Genomic DNA, 25,644 nt, shown 5'->3' with positions numbered 1-25,644 from the left:
TGAGGCTGTTGTTGTAAGGTTTAAATAGGGGCTATAGTGTAGACTCGGCTAATTTTTAAAAAGTATTGACCTAAAGATGGCACTAGATGAAAAAGTCAGGGGATCACCTAAGTTATCAGGGTACAGTACATTGTATGGCGACCATGAAAAACAAACGTTTGTGCCAGTCCATCGGTGACATGTCTGGCTATCTCATGGAGTACGTGAAAATGGTGAAAAGTCAGAAGATCGCCACAGTTAGTTGGGATCCCCTTCAGGGCACAATGAATTTCAAGTACAACATTCCGTGGCACTCCATCCAGAAGTCCAGACATAAGAAGTGGACAGTCTGTAAGCATGGCTAAAATGAGCATGTCTTGAAGAGCTTTGTGCCACGAGCAGTGCATGGCCATGGCAATGGATGAAGTAATGAGACAGCCATACACTGTGAACGCCAGAGGTCATATGGAATTAGATGCTCAGTGATCCTCAGTCTCTGCCTCAGCCAGTGAGCAGAGAGAAGACATGACGAGGAATGGGTGTGTGAAATAAGGGATGCTTCAAGGAGGAAGGGGCTGATTATGTAATGGAGGGACTTGTTTTCATGTCCCTTCTGAGTTCATGTTAGCTGAAGGAGGACACCCTGCCTTTGCTGCTCTTCCTGGGCTTTGCCACATTGCATTAATGTCTTTATTCATAGTGACTGGTAATTGGCCTACATTCAGGCAAGCGTTTGTCCCTTATGTGGAACTGTACAGTAAGGAAAGGCGATAGAATCTGCCGATTCCACTTCAGTGGATGTGCAAACACTATTATGTCAAAAGAAAATGTGAGAAGAAAAACAAGTCTTGAACCTGTAGAGAACCACAGCAGCGTCAGTTCATGAATACGGCCCGAATTGAATATTAAATAAATCGTTTTTTCACAGGCTTTAGGAGGGGACTTAAATACTAATAAATACTAATACATTACTAAAATGTTTGCATTTCAGTTGCATTGGATAAGTTACAATGAAGTGTGAGAGGGCTGGGAAATATTTTGCTTTCTGCCTAATGTTGTTACAACATAAGGCTAATCAGCAGTTTTATTTTATTTTACTTAAATGATGAATCCAGTGAGTCATCAATTCCCCTCAGCTGTACAGAGCCTTTAAAAGAACCCTGATTATCAGGACGCGTGTGCCTTGGTTTGCAGCAGCTATATAAATCTGATATAAATAACACTTTAGATGTCTTGGTTTTGATAAAATCCTTGCTGCCATAGTCGCTTACGTCGCAGTGCATTCTTGGTACTGACGTCACAGGTCTTGGTCCCATTCTCTTGACCCGAAATGATGGAACAAATCCCATTTTACAGAAAAACCACATAGAAGGTACGAATTCAAAATCAAAATGAAGACAGAATCAGAGCGGTCTACCATGTGACATTTTTTGACACATTGACGCAGATCTTCCTTCCACACCTGATCCCATTTCCGTCAAAACCCCAAACATGGACAAACACCTCACCTATCTTCTGTATGTATACCTTGCATCCACTATATTGATAATTAGAGCTTTTTATAGGATAGCGCACAGCCTGGGAGGAGGTGCAACCTGCAAGTCTCGATAAAGGTCAAAAATGTCCCTTGCAGGGTGGAATAATAAGTGTTTGATCATGTTGGTTAAAGCTTCAGTAAATATGAAAAGGAAACAAGGGAGGAACCTAGTGACCTTCCAGAAGTTATGGAAGATTGATAATACACCCAGATAATGGCGTGATGTACCAGTTGGTTGGTTCAAGGTTAACCCTCTTGAATTCTGTGTGTTTTACGCGGCATTTACGTGTGGTGCGTGTACATAAGCAACAGCACAGTCAAGGTGGAGCTAAAGTATATTGTCCCTCGTCGAGATAATTCCCAAGCATATCGAGACAAAAGATTTTCCAGGCACGCGCACCTTGCAGAAGACACAGTTAAGCTGCCCGTGACACGTGTGAAATTCAATTACAGACCTGCGGTGGATACACTCTGTGTAACCCGGGGAGATCGGAGGAAGTGGCGGCCAGGTGGCGACCCTGTAGGCAGCAGCGAGCACAAATCACAATGGCCTGGGCCGCTGCCAAGAGCAGGGATTCTGCCACCACACAGCCTACCGACACTCCAAGAGCAGCTCATGGTCAGTCTCCGCTCTCTCTCTCTCTCTCAATGCACTCAGGTCAGTAGAAGGGGATTGCAGTACACATTGTTGGCCACTTCGCTCTATAATTCATGTCCTGCTCCTAAAATAGAGTACTCGAACAGTACACTGTTTCATCTGTGGCTGCGAAAAAATAGAAGCATGCATGTGGAGTAAAATGCTTCATAATTTCAGATAAGGAAGGGGGGTGGGGGTGGGGGCAGGGCTGTGGTTTATTGTGTCTAGTATGTAATGTATACAGACACACGTTTATAAGTCATCGTGTTGGAAACCTCAACAGATGATGGTCTGATGACGCTCGTATGAAGGTAAATTGTAATTGCGTGTGCGCAAGCCCAGACTTTCTACATGTGACCAAGACTCGGTGGCCCCTGGGGATCCTGGAGTATCCCATTTGTGAGCGATGGGAGTGTCAGCAAACAACACGTGGCCACAGCCGTCTCCCATAACAAGGTGAAAAAACGGAGTATTTGTCCTAAAAAATGTAACTTGACGAACAGAAAGCACACGTGCTTTTGAAGACTGACAAGATCTTGTGTGCCATGGCTAATAGTATCACTGTACTGTCCGGACATCACGCGGCCAGTGTCTGCTGGGTCCACTTTCTCCCACTCCCCAACTCATGAGCTGTGAGTGGCAGGCCGGCTAACCGGTGTTGACACTGGAGAATCAGCCTGAGTTGAGAGCGAGCAGCCGTGGGAGCAATGGCTGCCTGCCACATTGCGGAGCATCAGCGAGACATGTCAACCTCCATTCCTGTTAGAGTTAAGTATTAACATTTATATATATATGTATATATATATACATATACATATACAGTTAAAAACAACGAGGAGGAGAGAAAAAAACCCAGTTAGCATGTATTTTGGGACAGAGAATTTGTTCTTATTAACACAGTGTGACCTATCTATCAAAAGGGAATTGGCTACAGCTTATAAACTCTTCATAAAGAAGAATATAAGAAAGTGATGAGTCTCTTCTCATGCTCAGCCCTGCTGCTTAGAGAGTCAGTGCATGCCTCTGGCTAGGGAATATCCCAGCATGCACTGGGCAGATGGTGTTGAAGCATTCCAGACAGGTCTCAAATCTGCCACAGAGCCAGGGTATTCATGTTGGCAAGAGAGAAATATTACTTTCCGTGCTGTATCGCTCATCTGGATCTATTCATTTTCTGTCCAACAGCAGCGCACGGGACGGTCAGACTGCCCTCTGCATGCAGTGTGAATGTGGCGCCGCACTACTATAAGGGAGGTGTGCAGCAGAAGCCGGAGCGCTCGGGGAAACATTTATTTGAACACCGGGAGGAAGATTTTCGTTGCCCTCTTTGATAAGATTCTGTGGTCTCTGACATCTCGGCTTTTTGTTCCAACATTGCGCTGCACTGCAGCTTCCCCCACTCATCTCTCTCTCTTTATTTGATCCCTCACTACAGCCAATTCAGATTGTTTAACACAACATCATGCTCTAACGGGATTTAAGATGTCCGCTTGTGTGTTTGCTTACTCAAATTCAATCAAATGGGCTGTGACTGCCTCAACGGCCAACTTGTTTGTTCCTACATGACAATGAGCGTGGCCTGGATAAAATCCAGAAAGCTGCTTCTAAAAAAAGGAAGGAGTAATTAGTAAATGTCATCTGAGAAGAGTATGGCGAATTAGAAGCCTGGTGGATCATGTAATTAGGACGGGAGCCTTTTCATAGACGGCTCAGGGAAGGACGAGGACACCACGGCGGCATCCTCTGCTGAACACTGACAGCACTACGAGCTGTTACAGAAACACCATTTGACACACACACACACACACACACACACACACACACACACACACACACACACACAGACACGCACACTGACAGAAACACATTTCAGCACACACACACAGGCAGGGACAGTTGACAATGTCAAACAAGGCTGACAGTGATGCATGACTGTTGTAGTTTTTTTCTTCTTGTTGCACATATCCGACCAGATGTCATAAATGTCACATGAGAAAAACGGCATGTGGATTCATGGCAAACAGTTTGAGCTCTATTAAGTGAATATTTTGGTTCGCGTATGAGTTCAATAAGTTTCAAATCCAATGATATTTCAAGTATTTTCTGTCATATTTGTGTTTTTACAAAAAACGACAAACGACTTTACAAAGATTTTTTAATTTTTTACTTTACTTTCTTTCATAAAGATACAAAAAACAAAAATGGAATGGACAACACATAACTTTCACATTCTGTGAATTAATTGGCAAAAGTCTTCAGAATCAATTAACTTTATAAGTCGTTTATCAAGCACTATGTGACAGATAGTTTCATCTTAAATGTGAGGATTTGCTGATTGTAAAATTTTATTATTATTTTATAAGCGCCTCTCAAAACACTCAAGGCCAACTTACAAGGCAGAATTAAAAAAGGACAACAACAATAATAAAATCAACAAGAAAACTGAAAGTGTTTAAAATCATTAGGAACATATATATACATATATGTATATATATATACATATATACACCAAAGATAACCGATCACTGTGAACAGATCAAATATGGTGTATAGTGATCGGTTATCTTTGGTAGGGGGGGGATGTTGGAGAAGTGAACAGCACAGATGAACAGAAATACACAGTCAGTGTAGAAACTCATAAACAACAGACTCTTCCTCTTCAGTGAGATGTTTTCTCCAGAAGAGACCCAGAGTCGGCTGATTCTGATCACTTCAAACACACAACTTCGTTGAAGCATCTGCACATTTTATATCCGCTGCTCTCTCGAGATTCAGTGATGCGCCGAGCAGGATGCACAGAAAATCCCCACATTAGGCAAAACCTCCCTGTTGTGTTGCACCATCGCTCACACAGCGCACAGCCACAATACCCACGGTGTTATCAGCTCCTCACATGTGCGTCTATGCAAATCTGTTCAAAATGAGTTTGTTTTAATAGCTTGGATGCAGCCAGCATTTGGCTCGCTTTATTACAAAACAGATGTTGACTCTCATTTATCCACATCAGCTTCACTGATCACCTGATTATTTATTTTTTTACTATCAATATTTTACTAGTGACTGACTAATTGAAAAGAAAGGGGGTGGCTTGTCGAGGAAAGGCCTGGGAAGCCTGCATAGATTTGTGGCCGAATAGATCAGAGAGAGAGAGAGAGAGAGAGAGAGAGCGCAGATAACAATTTAGATGGGGTAATAAATAAATCTCCTTTCTCAGAAGTAGCCGCAGGACTGACTGCAGCAGATTAGAGCCTGTGCCTTTTAAACAAATTGGGTGCTCAAAGAGGCATATTGGCTATGTGCTCAAGCGTGTTTTATAGTCGGCCCTGTATCCTCTGAGACACACACAAGTCTGTCAGCTTCATGGTGCTGCTCAAACAGGCTCACGCTGCAATTTCAACCTTTATTTATTCATGTGTTTATTAATCCATTGTAATTAACCTTTTTAAACTTAACTGTACCTATAGTGCAACTTCTGTCTAACTCTTAAGTATTGAAGCCAGAGCTCAGAGCCCAATGTTGACTGTGTGTTTGGGAAATTGTGAGAGGAACTAGATGAAAAATAAGGGGATCAAATCCAAATGAGTTTTTGATTTGGATCTATCTATTTGGATCCCCGTTGGCAACCGCTCTGCACTGCCTGTGGTCCACTCTAGTTTGTTGGTGTGTCATTTCAACTGGAATTGCAAACTTCTAACTCAATCACCACTTAGTAAATTGAACTGTTTAGCTGTTTAACTGCATCCTCCCATGCAGGTCTGCAGTAAACCTCGAGCCAATATGGGACAGGAGTTCATCTTCTTCTATCGGCTTCCTGCCACTGACTGCACTCTGATTTACTGTAGTTGTCTCTCTCTGCTAAAGAACTGCATCCGATGTCAGACAACATGTTGAAGGTTTGAGCCTCTGCATGTCACATGCAGCACCTTACATCAGAGACTGGATCATCATAACAATTTAACATTTGGATGAACACTTAATGAAGTTGATGGTATATGATCCTTCATGTTGTGTGTGTGTGTGTGTTAATGAAGTTGATGGTATATGATCCTTCATGTTGTGTGTGTGTGTGTTAATGAAGTTGATGGTATATGATCCTTCATGTGTGTGTGTGTGTGTGTGTGTGTCTTGTCTTTTGTGTTCTGCTCTGTCTGCAGACGCATCAAGTTTTAAAGAAAAAACACACGAGAGAAAGTGAAAATCCATTGACTCAGCAGCCTCCCATGGCTGATTTCTCATAGAAGTGTGTGTGTTCTTCCCTCTTGGCTCTTGGTGATTTTCTCTCGTCTGGTCTCGTGCACCCAACGTTCCGTCACATGCTCGCAGCCCAATTCATGCGGCATCTTGCTGAAACGTCTGGGGTCCTGAAATCTGCGTCACGTGACTCCACGCAGCGCGCTCAGCACCGAGCCTGCTGATGTTTTCTGGAGATTTCATGTGAGAAAAAGGACAAACCTCGATCCACCCCCCCCCCCCCCCCCCCCCCCCTTTTTTTTTTTTTTACCTCTCTCGTCCTGCGCGGTTGACACTTTGTTTTTTCTTCTTCTCTGCCACTGTTTCGTTTTGTTTCTTCTTTTGTCGAAGCGATTGGGACATCGTGGACCATCGACGCGCACGGAGTGTGCCAACAGATTTGATTTGAGGATGCGGGACTTGTGCAGCCCGTGTGGTTCCTCTCGTTCTACTTGAATGCCAACGCGGCGGATGCGTCGGGCGGAGCGGACGCGCCAGCTGCAGGAGGTCCGCGTTCAGAAGTCAACATCTTCTCGGTTCTCGATTTGATTTTGATTTGATTTGATTTTGTTTACTTCAGAAAAGATGTAACGACCGATCCCCCGCGCGCAGCTGAGGTCTCCACCGTCAAGATGCAGAAGGGAATACGACTCAACGACGGTCATGTCACCTACCTGGGGCTTTTGGCCAAAAAGGATGGTACGAGACGAGGCTGCTTGAGCAAAAAGAGCTCGGACAACACGAAATGGCACACGAAGTGGTTCGCCTTGCTGCAGAACATGCTCTTTTATTTCGAGAACGAGTCGAGCTCTCGACCCTCGGGATTGTACCTGTTGGAGGGATGCATGTGCGACAGGGCGCCCTCTCCCAAACCGTCCCTGTCCGCCAAGGAGTGCTTGGAGAAGCAGGTATGGATGGAGAGAGACGCACAGAGCGCGCGCGCGCGCACAACCACACACACACACAAAACCACACACACACACACACACACAGCGCGCGCACACGCACGCCGCCGCTCTCCGTCTCTATCCCACTTGTATTGTTTTTCTGCAGGTTACCTGCTGCAACACTGACTGTGAGCTTTCTTCCTGCGCCTTTTTATTCACAATTCTGCAATGCGTTCGTTGCTCCTCATTTTCCATCCATATTCGGTGACCTCGAATCCAGCGCAGCACAATAACACCAAAGGATCCAGATTGCTGTATTGCCCGTTATGTAACGCATGCATGGCATTAATGATGAGGTAACAATATTAACACCTAATGATATTACAGCAGCCCTGGCGGTGCGGTGTGCAGTGTTCCTGCTTTGGCTTGCACTAAACCAGCGCTTGATATTTTTTTTATTTTTTTTGTTAGGGTTTATTGTTAGTGGCAGAGTTTTCATTGGTGCATTAAATGTGACCCAATGGCATTTTGCTCTTCTCAGCGTGATGCATTTGCATCCTGATTGGTTGTTTATTTTTGCTTGTGACTTTCGGTCATCATCTTTATGTCTTTATTTTTTTATTTTTTGACGTGTTAGGGCGGAGAATGATTTACCTACGGCTCCTTCCAGTGAAACATGGAGAGAGAGAAAAAAAGTTCTGCCCTCGGGGTTTCCATCTTGCGGTCAAATCGTGGCATTACACTTGATGCTGACGACTCAGTGGGGGGGCCAGTGATCAGTCAGCTCTGATCCGCCGTAGCTGACCTGAATGAAATGATTCAATCTGATATTGGAGTTTTCATTTGCGTGATGCAGGGCGATTGTTCCATTGCTTGCTAACCGACGTGTCCCCCAGACCCTGTGACAGTGACGTGAAGACCACATGTAGCGGGACTTGTACAATTGAATCATGTCAGCAAAGGGATTGTTCACTTGATTCTAAAAAGATTTAAACTGACTAAATGAGCAAAACACAAAGGTTCAGAGTAGACTGGTCAACAGACTCGATTTACATTGTTAATATAATAAACTGAGAATCATAACGCTTCCCTGGCACCAGCCCAGTGCTCTGTGCCTCACTCTCTGCTGGTAGGGCTGCGATCCAAAGTGAGTCCAGGCTCCTCCTGTGAACAGCTGCCCTTGTGCTGACGAAGCAGAACGCAACACACCGACTAATGTTGTGCTCCCACAGTTGCTTTAGAAGGCGCTGAAAACCCCTCCCTCCCCCGAAAGAATTTGGATTCTTTTTATGTTGTTGTTTTTTGTCAGCAGTGCTGTTTCCCACTGCATGCTCGTGTGTTGAATGCAGCAATGTGAATGCCAACACACAGAGAAGAGTCTGATCAATAGAGTAAACTGGAGAAAAGATATCGATTTGCTTTGTTCTGTGAATCCTGTTTGCGGAGAGCGAAAGCACCAAGAGGCGCCCAAATAATGACTGACGAATGTGGCTGATATGATTAAGAGTTACTTTTGAATGTTAACAAACAAACATCCTCCACACTGTAACAGTGAGAAAATATCACCTCTAATTCATAGTCCCACCTGGATTTATGGTTTTGTGCCGACGTTTAAGCAATCCACCATAATCCCTACATTATATTTATCCTCAAATGCAGTTGGTGTGGAAATGATAATGCGATTGAGCCCCAGGTTTCTGTGGCAACCCTTGTTTGCATCCTAAAAAATGATGCAGTTGGAAGAGGCGGGAAAACAGAGAGGAGAGACGTAGTGTGTCGCATCTCTCTCCTATTAATGCGAGTGCTATCTGGGCTAAATTTGGTCCTCGCAGTACCTTGGAGGGGTCAGAGTCCGTTTATAGAAAACACAGCTCGCTCACGCTGGGAAACAGCAGCATTTCAACCAATAACACGCCGCAAGCTGCAGGAGCGAGCGGTGGCTGATTCAATACAAACTCTTATGTAAATCAAAAGATCTGACTAATATGTTCTAGAAACATTTGAGATGTCTGGGTCGGTGATGTTGGTATGAAGAAGACTAAAATCCGAGCGAAAGCTCCTCATTAAAATTTAAAGTGGATGCAAGTTGAGTGGTTAACAACACTCAGTTCTCCAGGGAATATATCGCTGTATAGATCTCATTATGTGCATGAAAGTCCTTTTTACAGTATTGCTGCAATACAACTGACCTGTTTAACCGATCATGAAGAATTATTAGACTCTTTTATAAATAATAATTAATCAATACATGTCCAATTAATTATTTACCACCCATTTGTGTCCACAGCACAGCAAAACGACACATAAAAGGCAAATAAATTTAAGAGCAAGTGATGCTCATGTATCAATATCATGGAATTTAGGATCAGTGATGATTTTTAAAGGTATATGACGCAGGCATAAAAGTAAAGCAGGATGCAGACAGTTGCTCTTAACATCACCTCAAAGCAGACACTCACCGCGCTCCTATCAGGGAGATCATGAGGGAAAACTACTACAACATGCATGCCTCCCTGCCAGAAATAGATTTTCTTTGACGGTAGAATGAATACCTAATGAATGTGAGGTTGGAGGAGCAGTCAGCCATACATCATGATCTGTTGCAGGTTGATAGGTGCCTGTTGAGCCTCTGCGGGCCAAAGATTATAGAGTCTGGTGTCACTCATCTTGGCTGGAAGAAGTTCAAGGGGAAGACGACATTTGACTTACGGGAGTTGTGTTATTTCATTTTCTCATGGCTCACTTTAAGGAGCATTGTTATTTTTATCAAGCAATATATGCTCTAGTTCATAACATAATATGAACCCCAAAATGTTAACTATAATTAAGGACATTTGCTTGTATTTCTTTGCGAAAATTACATCTCTCACCTTGATATCGGAGAGTGGTCCATCGACTGTCTGTTTTTAGCAGCCAGCCATTTGGAAACATAGTCTGAGCCTCTTTGAAAACCCACAAACATCACTTTATTTAATGTAAAAAGCAATGCTGCTCTTTGTATATGTATAGATACACCATTTTGTCTTTAAGAATTAAGCAGAAGATCATTTACTGAGTAAAAACAGCAACACTGTCAAAAGAGTTAAAGTTGAAATATGTGCTTTAATCAAAATACTTATTGATAATAGCTTAGTGGACCAGAACACTGTCAACACTGTATATAGTTTAGCAGCAGGTGACAGTGTCAGGAAACGCCCAGTCATTAAGACGTTCTGCTCTCTTTATTATATTACAGCATCTACTGGTTACTTCATTTATTCAACAATTACATTTCACTTAATGATCTCAGAGAAAGACATTTCCCTGCAAATAATCCCCCCCCCCGATCAAAGGTGGCACATTAAAGGCTAAATAAGTGCACAAATCAAGTAAAAAAATACTAGAACAGCATGAAGTATTAACCGCCACAGAAGTACAAAAGGATCCCTGCGTTAAATAAAAGGCCACAATTTCCTCATCTATACAACTCTCAATTAGCTGCTGCTGGGAGTCCAGCGCAAAAGGAATCACATTCATCTTCAATCGAGTGTCACCAGAAAACGCAAAAAAACTGTTCACGCTGACTGGAGTTGCTAGGAAACAGGTATTGCACAGTTATGTAATTAACCTGTTTCTCCAGCCTCCATGTCTTGTGGCATTTCCTCCTGGGAACCAGAGACATCCCAGGAACTGAGCTGGGGGAGGCTTCCCTCACCTAGCTCCATCAATTGCACTGGTGGGCGAGGAAGATGTGGCTTCCCCAGGCCCTGTGTGGTTTTAAATCACCCACTTGATGTCTGCGGCAGCGAGGCAGTGGAACAAACGCGGAGACAAAAGCAGTGGAGAAGCTTCAGTCAAACCACTGTATAGTAGAATGTATCTAATAATGAATAGTCCTGTTGCTTCTGACTGGAATTTCCTCACCCTCTCTCCCCTGTTTGTTTCAGTACTATTTCACTGTCAGCTCCACCCATGAAAACCAAAAGGCGCTGGAGTTACGCACAGAAGATGTGAAGGACTGTGATGAATGGGTGGCTGCAATATCACACGCCAGGTAAGAGGCACACATGAGTGAAATGTACAAATATGGCAGTTAGGAGTTGAAGTCGTTGGTAGAGGGTATGTAATCTTTGAATGATGTGCTGAGTCTGTAGGGGATGTTGCCATGGTTTCATAAGTGGGGTTAAAATATGAGCGCTTGCTTTGTTCACAAGAAAATCCTGATTGCTTCATCGGGGGATGAAGCTATACATGCACAAATGTAAAATTCATGACGCCATACAAATCCGTGTGTGTGTGTGTGCGCGCGTGTGTGTGTGTGTGTGCGCGCGTGTGTGTGTGTGTGTGTGTGTCTGTTTGTCATGTTGCAGTTACAGAAACTTGGCCAACGAGCATGAAACTCTCATGCAGAAGTATCTTCATCTGCTTCAGATCGTGGAGACGGAGAAAACAGTTGCTAAGCAACTTCGACAACAGATAGAAGATGGAGAAATAGAGATTGAAAGGCTTAAGTCGGAGGTAATATTCACCGCTATCCCTTTACACCCAGGAGTGGGAATGTAAACAAATACGGCACATTATTCTGATATGAGCCAATATTCACACCATAATCACACCACCTCAGTCAAATCTAAAAATACACCTCACCACAATCCTCTGAAGTCACTCAGTGCACAGTGGTGCCAGGATCAATGATTTCACTTGAAGAAAACACACATATATATGTTTTAAAAAAACAAAAAATGACACACCTTTTAATTTAATTTTACAAAAGAGGATTACAAATAATGTATGAAAACAATTTATCACCTCTGGTATAAATATAAATCTAAATATTAGCCATCCATTAGACCTCACTTAGGAGAATATCTTTGGGCTATTTTGGTTGATCTGTTTCCTGGCAGCAGCATCCTTTTACTGTATTTTAAGATTAAAGTGAGCGCTGTTAAAACATCCAGGATGGTGCCCTCTCCGACTGAGCCACAGGCTATATAGACCAATATAGACAAATGTGTGTGGCAACCGCACACAATGTCAGTCCGACTCACTGTAAATAGACTTCCTGAAATGGCACAATAAAAGTATATTACCACTTCTTCTTGCACAACACTCATAGCCAAGAGCCTTGTCCTCGTCCCAACCTGCCAGCACCAGAGCATCATTGCTCTGTTTGCCTCATGTGTGGAAACTGAGGGGACAGAAATGGAAGCACCAACCCGTCGCACAGAGAGCTGCGCTCAGGCCCGACCACTCTCCACTTTGCATCTCCTCTCAGAAACAATGCCTCCAATAGCGCTGCGTTCCCTGCTGTATTCATCAGATCAAATAGTCATTTTACTTTAATGTGCAAATGTGATGCTTGAAATCAAATTATGTGCTGAATATGCATGAACGCAGCTTTATATTGCATCTCTTCTATGAAACGCAATGACAATTAACTCTCTCGCCATCTACAAAGTAAATGGAGACACTTAGCTTCAAACAGTTCACAGAAGCGCCAGTCTGTTGTTTTTCTTTCCCAAATTAGTCTGTTCACCTCTTGTCAACATGCTCGTCAGGTGCATGTTGCGTTAAAATGGCCAATTTAAAGAAATATTGATGCACTGATAGCAGCCAAGTGAAAAGAGCAAGTTTGGTCAGGCTAATGTCTCAGTGTTGACGGTCCTGACAGGTCTGACTGTCCTGTTGACTCAGTCACTTTGTGCACATGCTGGTACAGTGAGTGAGAAGAAGAAAGATGTGTCAGTGGGAATGATTGGTCTTTCGTGTGGTTGCTTTCCCCCGGCAGATCGCTGGGTTGCTCAAAGACAATGAAAAGATCCACGCCAGCCCTTCGGCCGCCCCGACCGATGATGACTCAGAAATCAAGAAGATCAAAAAAGTAAAGCATGCGACCGAAACCTGCCGTTTTATATCTGAGAGTTTGTTTGGATTTCGATGCACTTACCACAGCCCATAAAAACGGGTCTACTTCAGGTCCAGAGCTTCCTGCGAGGCTGGATCTGCAGGAGGAAGTGGAAGACCATAATCCAGGATTACATCCGCTCACCACATGCAGAGAGCATGAGGAAGAGGAACCAGGTGGTGTTCAGCATGTTGGACTCGGAGGCCGAGTACGTCCAGCAACTTCACATCCTGGTCAACAACTTCCTGAGGCCTCTCCGCATGGCCGCCAGCTCCAAGAAACCACCCATCACCCACGATGATGTCAGCAGCATATTCCTCAACAGGTTGGATCATCTCGTCCCACCAAATTAAAATTGCCCTTTAAAAAATGATCTTGTTAAAGGTGCCCTGTAGAGTTTTTAACCACTATTAGTCCTGTGGATGAATCTTTCTGTTGTGCAGGTACTTTGTGTCTCTGTGATTCTTTCACACCGATCTACTGTCAGAGGCAGGATTGTGTGAAGAAACACAACATTACAGGAAAGAAGAACCTAATAAGCTAGTTATCAAGTTATAAGCAACTGTATTGTTGTACCTTACCTCAAAATAAAAATGTAAACATTTATATGAACAAAGCTGATTAATTAAATGTGATTCATGACTTTCTGACCGCAAAACTGTTCTGGAGATGTATGCTATTATTTTTGCGCCATGTATATACATATTTAGTTTGATATCAGCAAATGATTTGCTGGACACAGACAATGCAGCGAAGACAGTAATCTGCATTTGCCCTCATTGGCCTATTCAAAATCTACCCACACACTCATCCAAGCACATTCATGATCAAAATATGCACATCCATGCTCTAATACACATTGTCTGGGCTTTTATCTGTCACAGCTTCACTGGATATCGCCAGAATTATTAACTCACAAACACATTTGATGAAAAAAAAATCTGATTTACTAACTGTATAGCTCTCTTTTTTTTCTCAGTGAAACCATCATGTTTCTACATCAGATATTTTATCAAGGTCTCAAAGCCAGAATAGCGAGCTGGCCAACCTTAGTGCTGGGTAAGAAACACCTTACTTACACCTTGCTTCATTTAATTTTCATTGTGAAGCTCGTTCATCTTGTTCACTATTATTGAAGGTGATGCCGCATTAGCATTGTTCGTGTCAGTGATGTCCTGGTATTGATCTCTCTCTCTACAGCGGACCTGTTCGACATTCTGCTGCCCATGCTCAACATCTACCAGGAGTTTGTGCGGAACCACCAGTACAGCCTGCAGATCCTGGCCCACTGCAAGCAGAACCGGGATTTTGACAAGCTGCTCAAACAGTACGAGGCCAAGCCCGACTGTGAGGAGAGGACCCTGGAGACCTTCCTCACCTACCCCATGTTCCAGGTTTGCTCGTTTGTCCCACTGATATACACACGAAATAAAGGCAAACCAATTTGTTTGCTGCAGAGCTGCGGCCTGGTGCCAGATTTTGTCGTTAATTCTGTGCTCCCGCAGCCGTTCTGGGCCAAGTTCCTCTCTCCATATATAAATGCTACCCTTGGGCCATATATTTCACCAGCTTAACGCGAGGTGGCTATTGCTATGCCAATGATCCCCCATTGTAGCGCTCTGTTTACAATTAAAGCTGGGTATCCTTTAAAGGCACTGTCTTTCTGTGATCCAAATGTAAACCAAACCAGCTGTCACTCCCACAATGAAAGACAAGTTGAACTCTTTGAATATTCTTGAATATTGTGCATGTTGTATACTTGTAATTTATATGGACCATAAGTCCATACCCATTCTAACTTGCTTTCTTATCCTATTTAATTATTTGATGTTTTAAATTTTGGGTAATTCTAGTCTATTTTGTTCTGCAATCCACAATCATTGGTTGGTGTTTTCCTTTAATTATTTATTAGTTTTATGTCTGTAATTTTGTATTTACACATTCAGTAATGATCAGTTGACAAAATGATAATTTGTTTATTTTTCCTCCGGGTCACGGTAAATTCCACATTGGATTAAATAAAATTAACTTCATCACAAATCTGATTAATTTCGAGTGAAACCAAAACAATATATTCATCATGTGTTCTGGCCGGAGTGGCTCTTTAATACTCTCGTACTGTAGCATCGCTGACCAACAACAGAAATAGCCATTTGTCTGCTTTTGCTCAGAATATCCCTGTGGTGTATCTCATGTCTCCAAAATGTGCTTGTTTTTGGAGCTCAGGCTCTAATAATGGCTCATTTCTGGCAAGGTACGCAGTTTCCCAGCAGTCCGCCCTGCTGGGGCCTACTGCAGGCTGTGCTGTGTTGATAACAAATTTTGCTGATGAGCGTAGATTGTACTCTCTGCTGATCTACCTCTCATTAGTGCACATGCACGCTGGCACTTGTATGTTGCCGTGTGTGCATTGTTTTCCTGTTGTTACACTCACGCGCTTTTATATTTGAGTGTGACGATCCCCTGTTGCTTTATGTTCTGTCTTCGTAGATTCCCCGCTACATTCTTACACTCCACGAACTCCTGGCCCACACACCCCATGAACACATAGAGAGAAACAGTCTGGACTACGCAAAATCCAAGCTGGAAGAGCTTTCCAGGTACATTCGTCTGATATCATCAAAACCGAGTGGGATAAATGACACACAAACTTCTTTATCTAGGTTTGGTGGGTGCATGTCGTTTGCTGGATTCATATACATTTAGATGATTCTGTGACATTGATACTTTAACAAAAATCATAAGAAATGCATATATTAGGTTAATATTAACATCTTAATATTAATATTAATACTGGCCTCTGAAAAAGCCTCTTGCTGAATGCACATTAGTCACTGAAGGAGGCTAAGATGAGTATTTGAAGCATCAAGCCCAAGCGTCCCTTGATCATGCCTTTATGTATAAACACGTAGCGAACATTGACATTAAGACTTTCTGTGTCTTCTTCCATTCTCCACCTTATACATTACTATCATCAAATGAGAATGATGAGATCTCCTCGTTTGTACTAGAATCATGCACGACGAAGTGAGCGAGACCGAGAACATCAGGAAGAACCTGGCAATAGAGCGAATGATCGTCGAGGGCTGCGAGATTCTCCTGGACACCAGCCAGACGTTTGTAAGACAAGGTAACTCCTGCCTTCAAGCAGTGTGTTTCAAAAAAAGCAGAGCATCGTCAGCCGTGTAATAAGACAAAAAGACTCTTTCCTTCCCTCTCTCTCTCTCTCTTTGGGGAATAACATGTATAGCTCACGAGGAGAGTCTTTAATTGCCAAGTGTAATTAGACTGTTCTGAGGGAAATGATGAATCTGGGACTGTAAATGTCACATGTCCCCAACAGGCCTTGGTGCATCAGGAAAGGGAAAACCCTCTCTGTAGATGTATTCAGTTGTAGAAGGAGGCTAGACGAGCAATACGGTTATCGATTCATTATCTGGACTATCACCTCCTCTTGCTCCTTTTTTTTTTACCCCCTGTTCTTGCCTCCGATCCATTTATATAGCCCAATGTGTCTCTCCAAATCTCTGCTTCTCCTCCCTCTCCTTCTCCCTACTGTTTACCATCACTCTTTCATTCCCACACACAGGGTCTCTCATCCAGGTGCCGATGAGCGAGAAGGGCAAGATCACCCGCGGGCGACTGGGCTCTCTGTCTCTGAAGAAGGAGGGGGAGAGGCAGTGCTTTCTCTTCTCCAAGCATTTAATCATCTGCACCAGAGGTTCTGGGGGAAAGCTTCATCTCACCAAGGTAGGCCTGCACTGCCGAGCGCGTAGTGGCGCTGCTCCTATTTACAAAGGCCACAAACTTACAGCGCCGCACAAGCCCCAGTGTCTGAGCTAAACTGTAATTGGATTAACAGACAGGAGATATACAGGGTGAGACATGTCGTGGCTTTTTATCAATGACAATGACCACTGGAGCTACACACACCCATACGCACACACACTGGCATTTTGTACATGTCTGAAAGCAGCTGCTTGATGTCACTTTGTCATTTGTGTAAAATAGCGATGATGTATTATTACACAAAATTACTCAACATCATCAGAGGGCGGTTGATGTTTGGGGATTTAAGATTAAGAGCAAATGGCTTACATCTGAAGGCCTTACATGTAGTTACAGAAAAAACAATGGTCCTGTTATGAGATATTTTTTGTTAATCCTTGAGATTTATGTATTTGTGATACTATTTATGGCTTCGCATTCAGCAACAGCTCTCTATATAGGCTAGTAGTTGTCATTGCCAGAGGCAATTTTTGCCATTTCCACAATAGATTTAAATTGCCCTCAAATGCACAAGGGATTAACAGTAAATGATCCATTAATGTAAACCATGCTTTCATGTTTTTAATTCTATCTCACTGACATCAGCCTCACTGTTTACCGGCCAACAGCTTCCTGCATCACAAAGGCTTTGGATTGACTTTCAATAAAGAAGTGATAAAGAACCCATGGGTTCACTGACGATCCTACATGTCTTTTTAAGACCTTTTTGAGTTTTGTGTTCCATGTGTTTTGCCATCAATTGTAGAGATGAGGCAGAAAACACTAATTGATTCTCATCCATAAGTATTTCTAAAACAGGTATGAAGTGATGTCAGTATTCTCATGTCTTTTTCAAAACCAAATTAATTGAGACAAACAGTGGAGACACCGATTAGCCCACATCAAATCTTTATTTTGTTTATATGTTTTATATATGTTTAATCCCAAAATTCAGCAGCAGTCCACTGAATATTCTTCAACTTTGCAGCATAAATGCATGGCAGTGTGTTGAGTCAAATGGCGCTGGTGTGAAGAAACTGAGTGCATACTGTATGTTGTTTGCAGAATGGAGTAGTCTCGCTTATAGACTGCACTCTTCTGGAGGACCCCGAGGGGACAGATGATGAGTGTGAGTGTTTTATTCATGTAGCATCTCACAGAAATATGCATCTTATGTGCCATGTGTGATACTGTATATAATGTATGATTACTACAGTGTGCCAGACTTCATTCATATTTGATTATTAATTGTGGAACAATAGAAGAAATAGTGCTCCAAAGACGGTGCCACTAGAGAGTCAATAAAGTCTTTTCTTTGCTTTATTAATGTAGATCTATTATAGATATTTTATAAGAATTGCTTCTTTTTTTTAATGTCTTTACCGTGTATTTGCTTAAATCTGTCTGAATCTCTGTTGTTATCTGAAAGCCAAATCAGACAAGAGCGGCCAGGACATGGAGCACCTGGACTTCAAGATTGTTGTCGAGCCAAAGGACAGCCAGTCATTCACAGTCATCCTGGTGGCCTCCTCGAGGCAGGAGAAGTCTGCATGGACCAGTGACATCAGCCAGGCACGTCAACACACATCAAAGTCTCCAGCGTTCAGACGAGGAGCCGAGGATGTCGGCCGAAAGCCTGCATGTTACAGAACTCACTAACATTTCCTCTGTCCTCTCTGTTTGCCTCGACCGTGTCTGTGCTACAGTGCATAGACAACATCCGGTGCAATGGGCTGATGATGAACGCCTTTGAAGAGAACTCCAAAGTCACAGTGCCACAGATGATCAAGTAAGCCGTTTCATTTTACCTGCTACTCTTTGCGCCATTTCCCCTTTTCCTGGTATTCATTACTGGTTTTGTTCAACCTTCTTTTTTTTTCTGAGCAGGTCCGATTCAAGTCTGTACTGCGATGATGTGGACATCCGCTTCAGTAAGATGATGAACTCCTGCAAGGTGCTGCAGATCCGCTACGCCAGCGTGGAACGCCTGCTGGAGAGGCTGACGGACCTCCGCTTCCTCTCCATCGACTTCCTCAACACCTTCCTGCACTCCTACCGTGTGTTCACCACCGCTGATGTGGTGCTAGACAAACTCATCACCATCTACAAGAAGCCCATCAGCGCCATCCCTGCTCGGTGAGTCAAATTACTGTTGGACGGACCTGGTTGTTGTTGGGTTGATGTAATTTTTTTTTATATTTTTGGCAGCATCCTTCCGTATCTTTCAAGACTGCATAAAGTTGAGATTGATCTATCATGATGTGAAGTTCTGTGGCAGCTCTAATGGATGCAAGGTGTGCGCAGGAGCCAAGAAGATTACATTTGAGCTTTTAGGTTCAACTGTACTCATAGAAATGTATTCCTTTTGTTTTTCTGTTTTCTGTTTGCGAGTTTCACCTGAATAAGTTCACTTCAAACTAAATGGAATTGATCTACTACAGAAAGTTTGAGAAGTTGAGAAACGGCAGCCCATGGGTAAAACAACAATAATCCTTAGAAATACAGTTTCAAATGGTACAATATTTAATATATATGTGGGAAACTAGTAGTTTGTGATATTTTAGGATGGATATACGGGTAGACAGAAGTCCCGTAACTTAACAGCATCACCATATGAAGTCGCTGGAGGACCCCGTTTCTGAATGATCGTTTTCAAATTAAGTCTAATATGACATTACTGTAGGTAGTTATGTCATGCCAATTAAGCAAATAAAAATTGAATTTAAATTAGATAGAGAATGGATGTGAGGAGGGATATTTCTGGAATTAAATAATCCATGTGACACTAGAACAGTGACGTCTAGTGATCTTCAAGGCTTCACGCGTGTGTGTGTGTGTGTGTGTGCGTGTGCGTGCGTGTGCGCGCGTGTGTGCGTGTCTGTGTGTGTTCACTGGTCAAAGGCAGTAATTGGGTCCAGTTTCTCCTGCCTGCCTGTCTCCACCGGGCTCTGTCGCTCTATGGCAACCAGCCTCGGTGCTGCAGGACCCCACCCTCCCCCTCTCTCCTTGTCTGCAAAAGATCCATTGCGTGAAATGTTGACGGAGTGTTGCAGTGGGGCTCACTCGCCGCTCCACAGGCAGCGAGGGCCCCACAGTGGGGTTCAGATCAGGGAGAGCTCCCCATGCCCACGCCCTGCAGCATGCTCTCTCGTGGCGCTTGTCATGTCACTGTGAGACACCTACACTTGGCTGCTTGTGTCAGCAGCGGCCATGCGCACTTTCCCTCGCTGTGCTATTTATGGGAACCCGTGAGGTCGCCAGGAGGGTGGCAGGGAGTGGGAGAGGGTTTTTGGAACACTGCAGCCTGTATCGTGCTCTATAACAATGAGATGCGACTGCAATGGCATTTGTGTTTGGCTCGGCTGACTTGGTTTGCATAAATTATTTAGGAGTAGTTGTGTATTTAGCTAAGCATCAAAAAACATATTGTGTACTCAACGAATATCAAAGAAACACATTCCTATGTACTGAATTTAGATGCATATATCCTCCCCCGATGCAGGTCCCTTGAGTTGTTCTTCGCCAGCAGTCAGAACAGTAAACTCCTGTATGGAGAGCCTCCCAGCTCCCCCAGGGCCAGCAGAAAGTTCTCCTCCCCGCCTCCTCTGGCTATCACCAAAAATTCCTCCCCAAACCGCCGGCGAAAGCTCTCCCTCAACATCCCCATCATCACTGGGGGCAAAGCTCTTGACCTGGCTGCCCTCAGCTGCTCCTCAAACGGCTATGCAAGCATGTACTCGTCCATGTCCCCGTTCAGCAAGACCACCTTGGACATCAATAAACTTTATGTGTCCAGCCCCATCACGAGCAAAATCCCTGACGAGGGAGAGGACAAGAAAGACAAGGTGGATGATACCTCTGTGTGCAAACAAGGTAGGTCGGCAAAAGCCCCTCCAGGCAAATTGTGATTCGCTATAATTGTGTTTTGAGTAATCTGTGTGCTTTTTGTTATGATACAGATCTCTCAGTACGAGAGGAAAATGACAATGATCAAAACCAGAGTGACGATGGGGACCCAGAAGCCTCTCCCACCAAGTCACCAACCACCCCAAAAAATATTAAATGCAAAAACTCCTCAGGTACATTGTGGCCTGGATATTGTGTGCACTGACATAATAACAACTCAATAATGTGATATCTAGGCTTTCAAACCACACACTGACATGCAACCTGTATCCAGTGCCACATCCGTCACTGAACCCTCTCGTCAAACCTCAGAAATCGGAAATTGTATCTCGCAATCAGCTCTTGGTTGCAATGGTCAGTGTGTTAATAGATTTTATGCTGAACAAGAAACAAACAAACTCGCACAAGTCATATAAAATAGGAATTTGTTTGTGGTTATGAACATGAGGGGAAAGCCAACGCTTGGCTGCAGTAGGTGTTAGGGAAACTTGTGTCATAGCAACTACATCAAGACCGTGTTTTCCCTGCCGCCCCCAGTGCTGAGGCTGTTTCACTGGAGCCAAGATTATCCGTGCCTCCCAAATCAAATGGCAAAATCACACAATAGATTTTTAATTTTTTTTAATTTTTATTTTTTTTAAGTAAAGCCTGCTGGAATATGTGAATTAGCCAAAATTGTGCAGTAGTGTGTGTATGTCGCATGGTGTAGGATTCTTGGCTGCCTGGGTTCTGTCTATGTTCCCAGGACTTAAACATAGCAGACTGCAGAGAATCTGTTGACTCCTCTGCTATGCTGATATTTGGCGGCTATATTTAGCTGCAACCATCTTGATTATCAAAGCCTCTTGTAAAGAAGAGTCTGGAGGGACAGATTGTGTTGGCCTGTAGTGCCCCCTAGTGGCGACTTGAGCAGGGAGAAGAAGCGGGTCATGCTGCAGAGTACTCAAATTCAGTCACACTCACTAATATAAAATAGTATATATTTATTCTTTATTAATTTACATGGCATCAGAACCAATCAAGGGGTGATGTTCTCTTCTTTCCTTGTAGAGTTCTCCCTCTTCTCCTACAATAATGGCATGGTGATGTCTTCTTGTCGAGAGCTGGATAACAACCGCAGTGCCCTGTCTGCTGCCTCCGCCTTTGCCATTGCTACAGCTGGAGCCAATGAGGGCACTCCTACCAAGGAAAAATATCGGCGGATGTCCCTCGCCAGCACTGGTATTCACACCTGCCCACTATTCCATCAGTACTTTGGTCCACCTCTTTTTATCGGTAGACATCACAAGGCAAACTGGTTTTGGATTCATGCTCCCCTAACTTTATAGGTATTTGTTGTGTGTATCATACATACGAGAACTCAGGGTAAAAACCCTTTTGACATATTTTCTGCAGGTTTCCCAACCGATCAGAGAAATGGAGACAAAGAGTTTGTGATCAGACGAGCAGCAACCAACAGAGTTCTGAACGTCCTGAGACACTGGGTGTCCAAACACTCGCCGGTAAAAACATCCCAACGTGTGAAGTGTTTATTTACCAGTCCATCAGTCCTAAAACTTACCCTCAAATGTCATTGAATTATTATCATTGAAGGAAACATTCAGCCTCAGTTAGTCTTAGGTTGTTAGATTTAATTTATTTGTGAGCTTCAGTTATTTTGTGATTAGGAAATCCATCACTTTTTGTGTAGTGACCTCATACGCTGTCATTTCCAAGATGACTTTAGTCAACCTGAGGTACAGGTACTTAAATCATAGTATTATAGTTTATAATGATATTTGATTTGTCTTCGGTAGCAGCTGATATGAAAAACACTATGTTAATGTTAAAAAGAAAAAATGCCCACTGATTTATGTACAAAACAGAGAGGATTTTAGTGAAGGGCTGTCTACAGTCACTTTAGGAACCTTTTTTAGCAATAAATCGGAAAATGGTTTGTTAAAAATAACCTGCGTGTGTGTGCGCATGTGTGTGCCTCTCCAGGACTTTGAGAATAACAATGAGCTGAAGACCAAGGCTATTGTCTTCCTGGATGAAGTGATGCACGACCCTGAACTGTTGACCCAAGAGAGGAAAGCAGCTGCCAACATCATCAGGTGAACTGCTGTGTGGATGATTCCAATGTATTATGTAAACCAAGCATTTGAAATAATTGATCACACTGTGAATACCTCAGAGCTTGACTCTCTCTCCCGTCTGTCAGGACTCTAACTCAGGAAGACCACGGCGACAGTCAGATCTCACTTGAGGACGTGACACAACTGGTAAGTGTGAAAGTCGAGTGCGGAGCAGTTTTAAAACTGTGACTCAAGTATGCAAATATATCCACTTTTATACTGGTTGGCAGAAGAGCACTCAATCCACTTGTGAGCAGCAGTAAGGATTATTTTAATTATCGATTAATGTGATGATTATTTTGTCATGTACGATGACATCTGACCAACCGTCCGAATGCAAAGATAGAAGAAGCAGAAAACTACAAAATCAAAGTGAATCTGTGGCACCTTTTGCTTAATACACAATAATAATTACTAAACTATAATTTTCCGTCAATTAATCAACAAATTGTTTCAGCTCCGTGTGAATTACATTTCTGGGGTTTTGAGTGATATCTCTCTTTCAAAAGAAAGTAAATGCAATCAGCTAAAAATTGTCCAAACCTGTCGATGAGCATCCGTGTGTCCTAGACCAACATTAATGGTATGCGCTTTGAACCGTCTGCATCGCCACTAATGTTTCGGGCTGTTTGTGTCTCCGAGGTGGGAGGAGGGAAGGCCGAGCCCTTCGAGAGTCACCCTGCGATGGAGATCGCAGAGCAGCTCACTCTGTTGGACCACCTGGTGTTCAAGGTCATCCCATATGAGTGAGTGCCCTCACGTCACAGCTGTATACGTACGTGGCCAAGATGAACACAAACACAAATTCTGAGTTTTCATATTATTATCTATTTGTTCACTTCGCAGGGAATTCTTTGGACAAGGCTGGATGAAGAATGACAAAAACGAGAAGACGCCGTTCATCATGAGGACAACGAAGCACTTCAATGATGTATATTCTAATAAACGAGCTCCTCACACAACTCCTCTATTATGGCTTGTCGATTTTCAAAAGTCATATTGAGTCTATATCCTGCATTTCTCTCTTTTCCTTCGCAAGATAAGCAACCTTATTGCCACAGAGATCCTGCGCTGTGAGGATGTGGTCTCAAGGGTCACGGTCATAGAGAAATGGGTGGCTGTGGCCGACATATGCCGCTGTCTCCACAACTACAACGCCGTGCTCGAGATCACCTCCTCCCTCAACCGCAGCTCTGTCTTTCGCCTCAAGAAGACCTGGCTCAAGGTTTCTAAGCAGGTGTGTATCTCCCTGTACATTGTTTAATTGTTTTTTTTTTCTTCTTCCTTGTGTGCTTTGTGTTGTCAATTGTGTTCTTCTTCACCTTTTCCTCCAGACAAAAGCGTTGATTGACAAGCTGCAGAAGCTGGTCTCATCGGAGGGGCGGTTCAAAAACCTGAGAGAGGCTTTGAAGAAGTGGGTTCAGTTTTGAAAACATCATTTTGGCACCGGATCAATAAAGCAAACATGCAGTTCAGGTGAATGATGTGTGTGATGTGTGTTTCCACCAGCTGCGATCCTCCCTGTGTGCCCTATCTGGGGATGTACCTCACTGACCTGGCTTTCATCGAGGAGGGAACGCCAAACTACACCGAAGACAACTTGGTCAACTTCTCCAAGATGAGGATGGTGAGATCATCTGTGTCCTGTCGCACGAGGAACTTCCTGCAAATGTATGGATTATCGTCATAAAATGTAATCTCCTGTCTCCCCTGCGTTTCAGATTTCTCACATCATAAGAGAAATCAGGCAGTTTCAGCAAACAGCGTACAAGATTGACCTGCAACCAAAGGTAAATGACGGCTGTAGACTAGTGGTTCCTTCTTGGCTTATGCCTCCTAAAAAGTAAGCTACGGAATACAATAGAATGGACTGTATAAAATAAATGCAGGGGAGAAACATTTTATAGAAGCTTTCATTTAGTAAGGCTTATAGGTTTATAACAGTGACAGATCTTCGGTCAGTCCTTTCTCGTGTCTTTAATTTCAATGAATTTGAAAGGCAAGTTATCATCCATTGGTGTACAACAAAAGAGACTTTGTTAACAACAAAAGAGACATATGACAACTGATTGGAAAATAAACAACAATAACCATCAAGCGATCCCACACATTTTTCTTGTGATGTCATGGGGGAGGTCTTGATGTACTGACTGAGGTATTGCAAGATCGACAAGATTGGTCCTGAGACAATTAAAGGAAATTAAATCAGAAAAAAAAATAATTTCTACTACAAAAAATATACTTTTTCTTTCTTTTCCTCTTTTTTTCTTTGTGAATTGCTGGATAGTTTTACCTTTTCAGGACAATAAAACAAAGCATTTGCTCATTTACCTGATCATGACCAACAGACATATGCTACTGGTGATGATCCCTTTGAATTGAAGAAAAACCTTAAACTCTACCTCCTCTTGTCATGTTTCAGGTAGCCCAGTATCTACTGGATATGAGCTCTGTTCTGGATGAAGAAAGCATGTACGAAGCTTCACTCAGAATTGAGCCTAAAGTGCCCAACTGATCGGGACGGTGGTCCTCCATGTTACTTTCTCTGTTAATATTACACATCGGTTAACATACGCATCAATTTTTGTATAGTTGTACATGTTTAAGATATTTGCTCCTCTGTACAGTGGATGTTTAAGGTTGTTTGAAGAACATTTCAGCGTATATATATATATATATATATATATATATATATATAT

The 25,644-nt window shown here is 43.1% G+C and overlaps 1 protein-coding gene and 1 long non-coding RNA gene across 4 annotated transcripts; one reads left to right on the top strand and one right to left on the bottom strand.

The window, feature by feature from the left end:
- The first annotated feature begins 1,794 nt into the window (after positions 1-1,794).
- rasgrf1 (Ras protein specific guanine nucleotide releasing factor 1) lies at positions 1,795-25,644 on the top strand. 3 transcript variants are annotated; one of them, XM_047333397.1, is made up of 28 exons: positions 6,743-6,890; positions 6,964-7,291; positions 11,197-11,303; positions 11,620-11,767; positions 13,038-13,130; positions 13,226-13,479; positions 14,134-14,213; positions 14,355-14,548; positions 15,645-15,754; positions 16,166-16,284; positions 16,744-16,904; positions 17,988-18,051; positions 18,352-18,494; positions 18,629-18,711; positions 18,810-19,058; positions 20,425-20,795; positions 20,882-21,001; positions 21,879-22,049; positions 22,224-22,330; positions 22,812-22,924; positions 23,032-23,092; positions 23,588-23,691; positions 23,792-23,876; positions 23,985-24,182; positions 24,280-24,359; positions 24,455-24,572; positions 24,667-24,735; positions 25,368-25,644. In XM_047333397.1, exons 2-28 carry the CDS (start codon positions 7,016-7,018, stop codon positions 25,458-25,460), a joined length of 3,771 nt encoding a protein of 1,256 aa, XP_047189353.1. In that variant the 5' UTR covers positions 6,743-6,890; positions 6,964-7,015; the 3' UTR covers positions 25,461-25,644. The 3 variants fall into 3 exon arrangements, with proteins under 3 accessions (XP_047189354.1, XP_035497762.2, XP_047189353.1); XM_047333398.1 differs by lacking the exons at positions 6,743-6,890; positions 6,964-7,291 and adding an exon at positions 1,795-2,135; XM_035641869.2 differs by having other exon boundaries at positions 6,736-7,291.
- Positions 4,303-6,793, bottom strand: LOC118315005. The gene is made up of 2 exons (XR_004794780.2): positions 6,655-6,793; positions 4,303-6,574 (listed from the first exon to the last, which is right to left on the bottom strand). It is a non-coding gene; the product is annotated as an uncharacterized LOC118315005 (long non-coding RNA).

Source organism: Scophthalmus maximus, chromosome 7, assembly GCF_022379125.1.
Source record: "Scophthalmus maximus strain ysfricsl-2021 chromosome 7, ASM2237912v1, whole genome shotgun sequence".
Classification (NCBI taxonomy): Eukaryota; Metazoa; Chordata; class Actinopteri; order Pleuronectiformes; family Scophthalmidae; genus Scophthalmus; species Scophthalmus maximus.
Note: the sequence above shows the minus strand (reverse complement) of the source record. Positions and strands in the feature narration are given on the sequence as shown.

Excerpts from the sequence above, each read along its gene's own strand:
- rasgrf1 (XM_035641869.2), top strand. The coding sequence starts at position 7,016 with ATGCAGAAGGGAATACGACTCAACGACGGTCATGTCACCTACCTGGGG. Across the intron at positions 7,292-11,196 it reads AGGAGTGCTTGGAGAAGCAG|TACTATTTCACTGTCAGCTC; the intron begins GTATGGATGGAG and ends TGTTTGTTTCAG. Across the intron at positions 22,925-23,031 it reads GCAGCTGCCAACATCATCAG|GACTCTAACTCAGGAAGACC; the intron begins GTGAACTGCTGT and ends CCCGTCTGTCAG.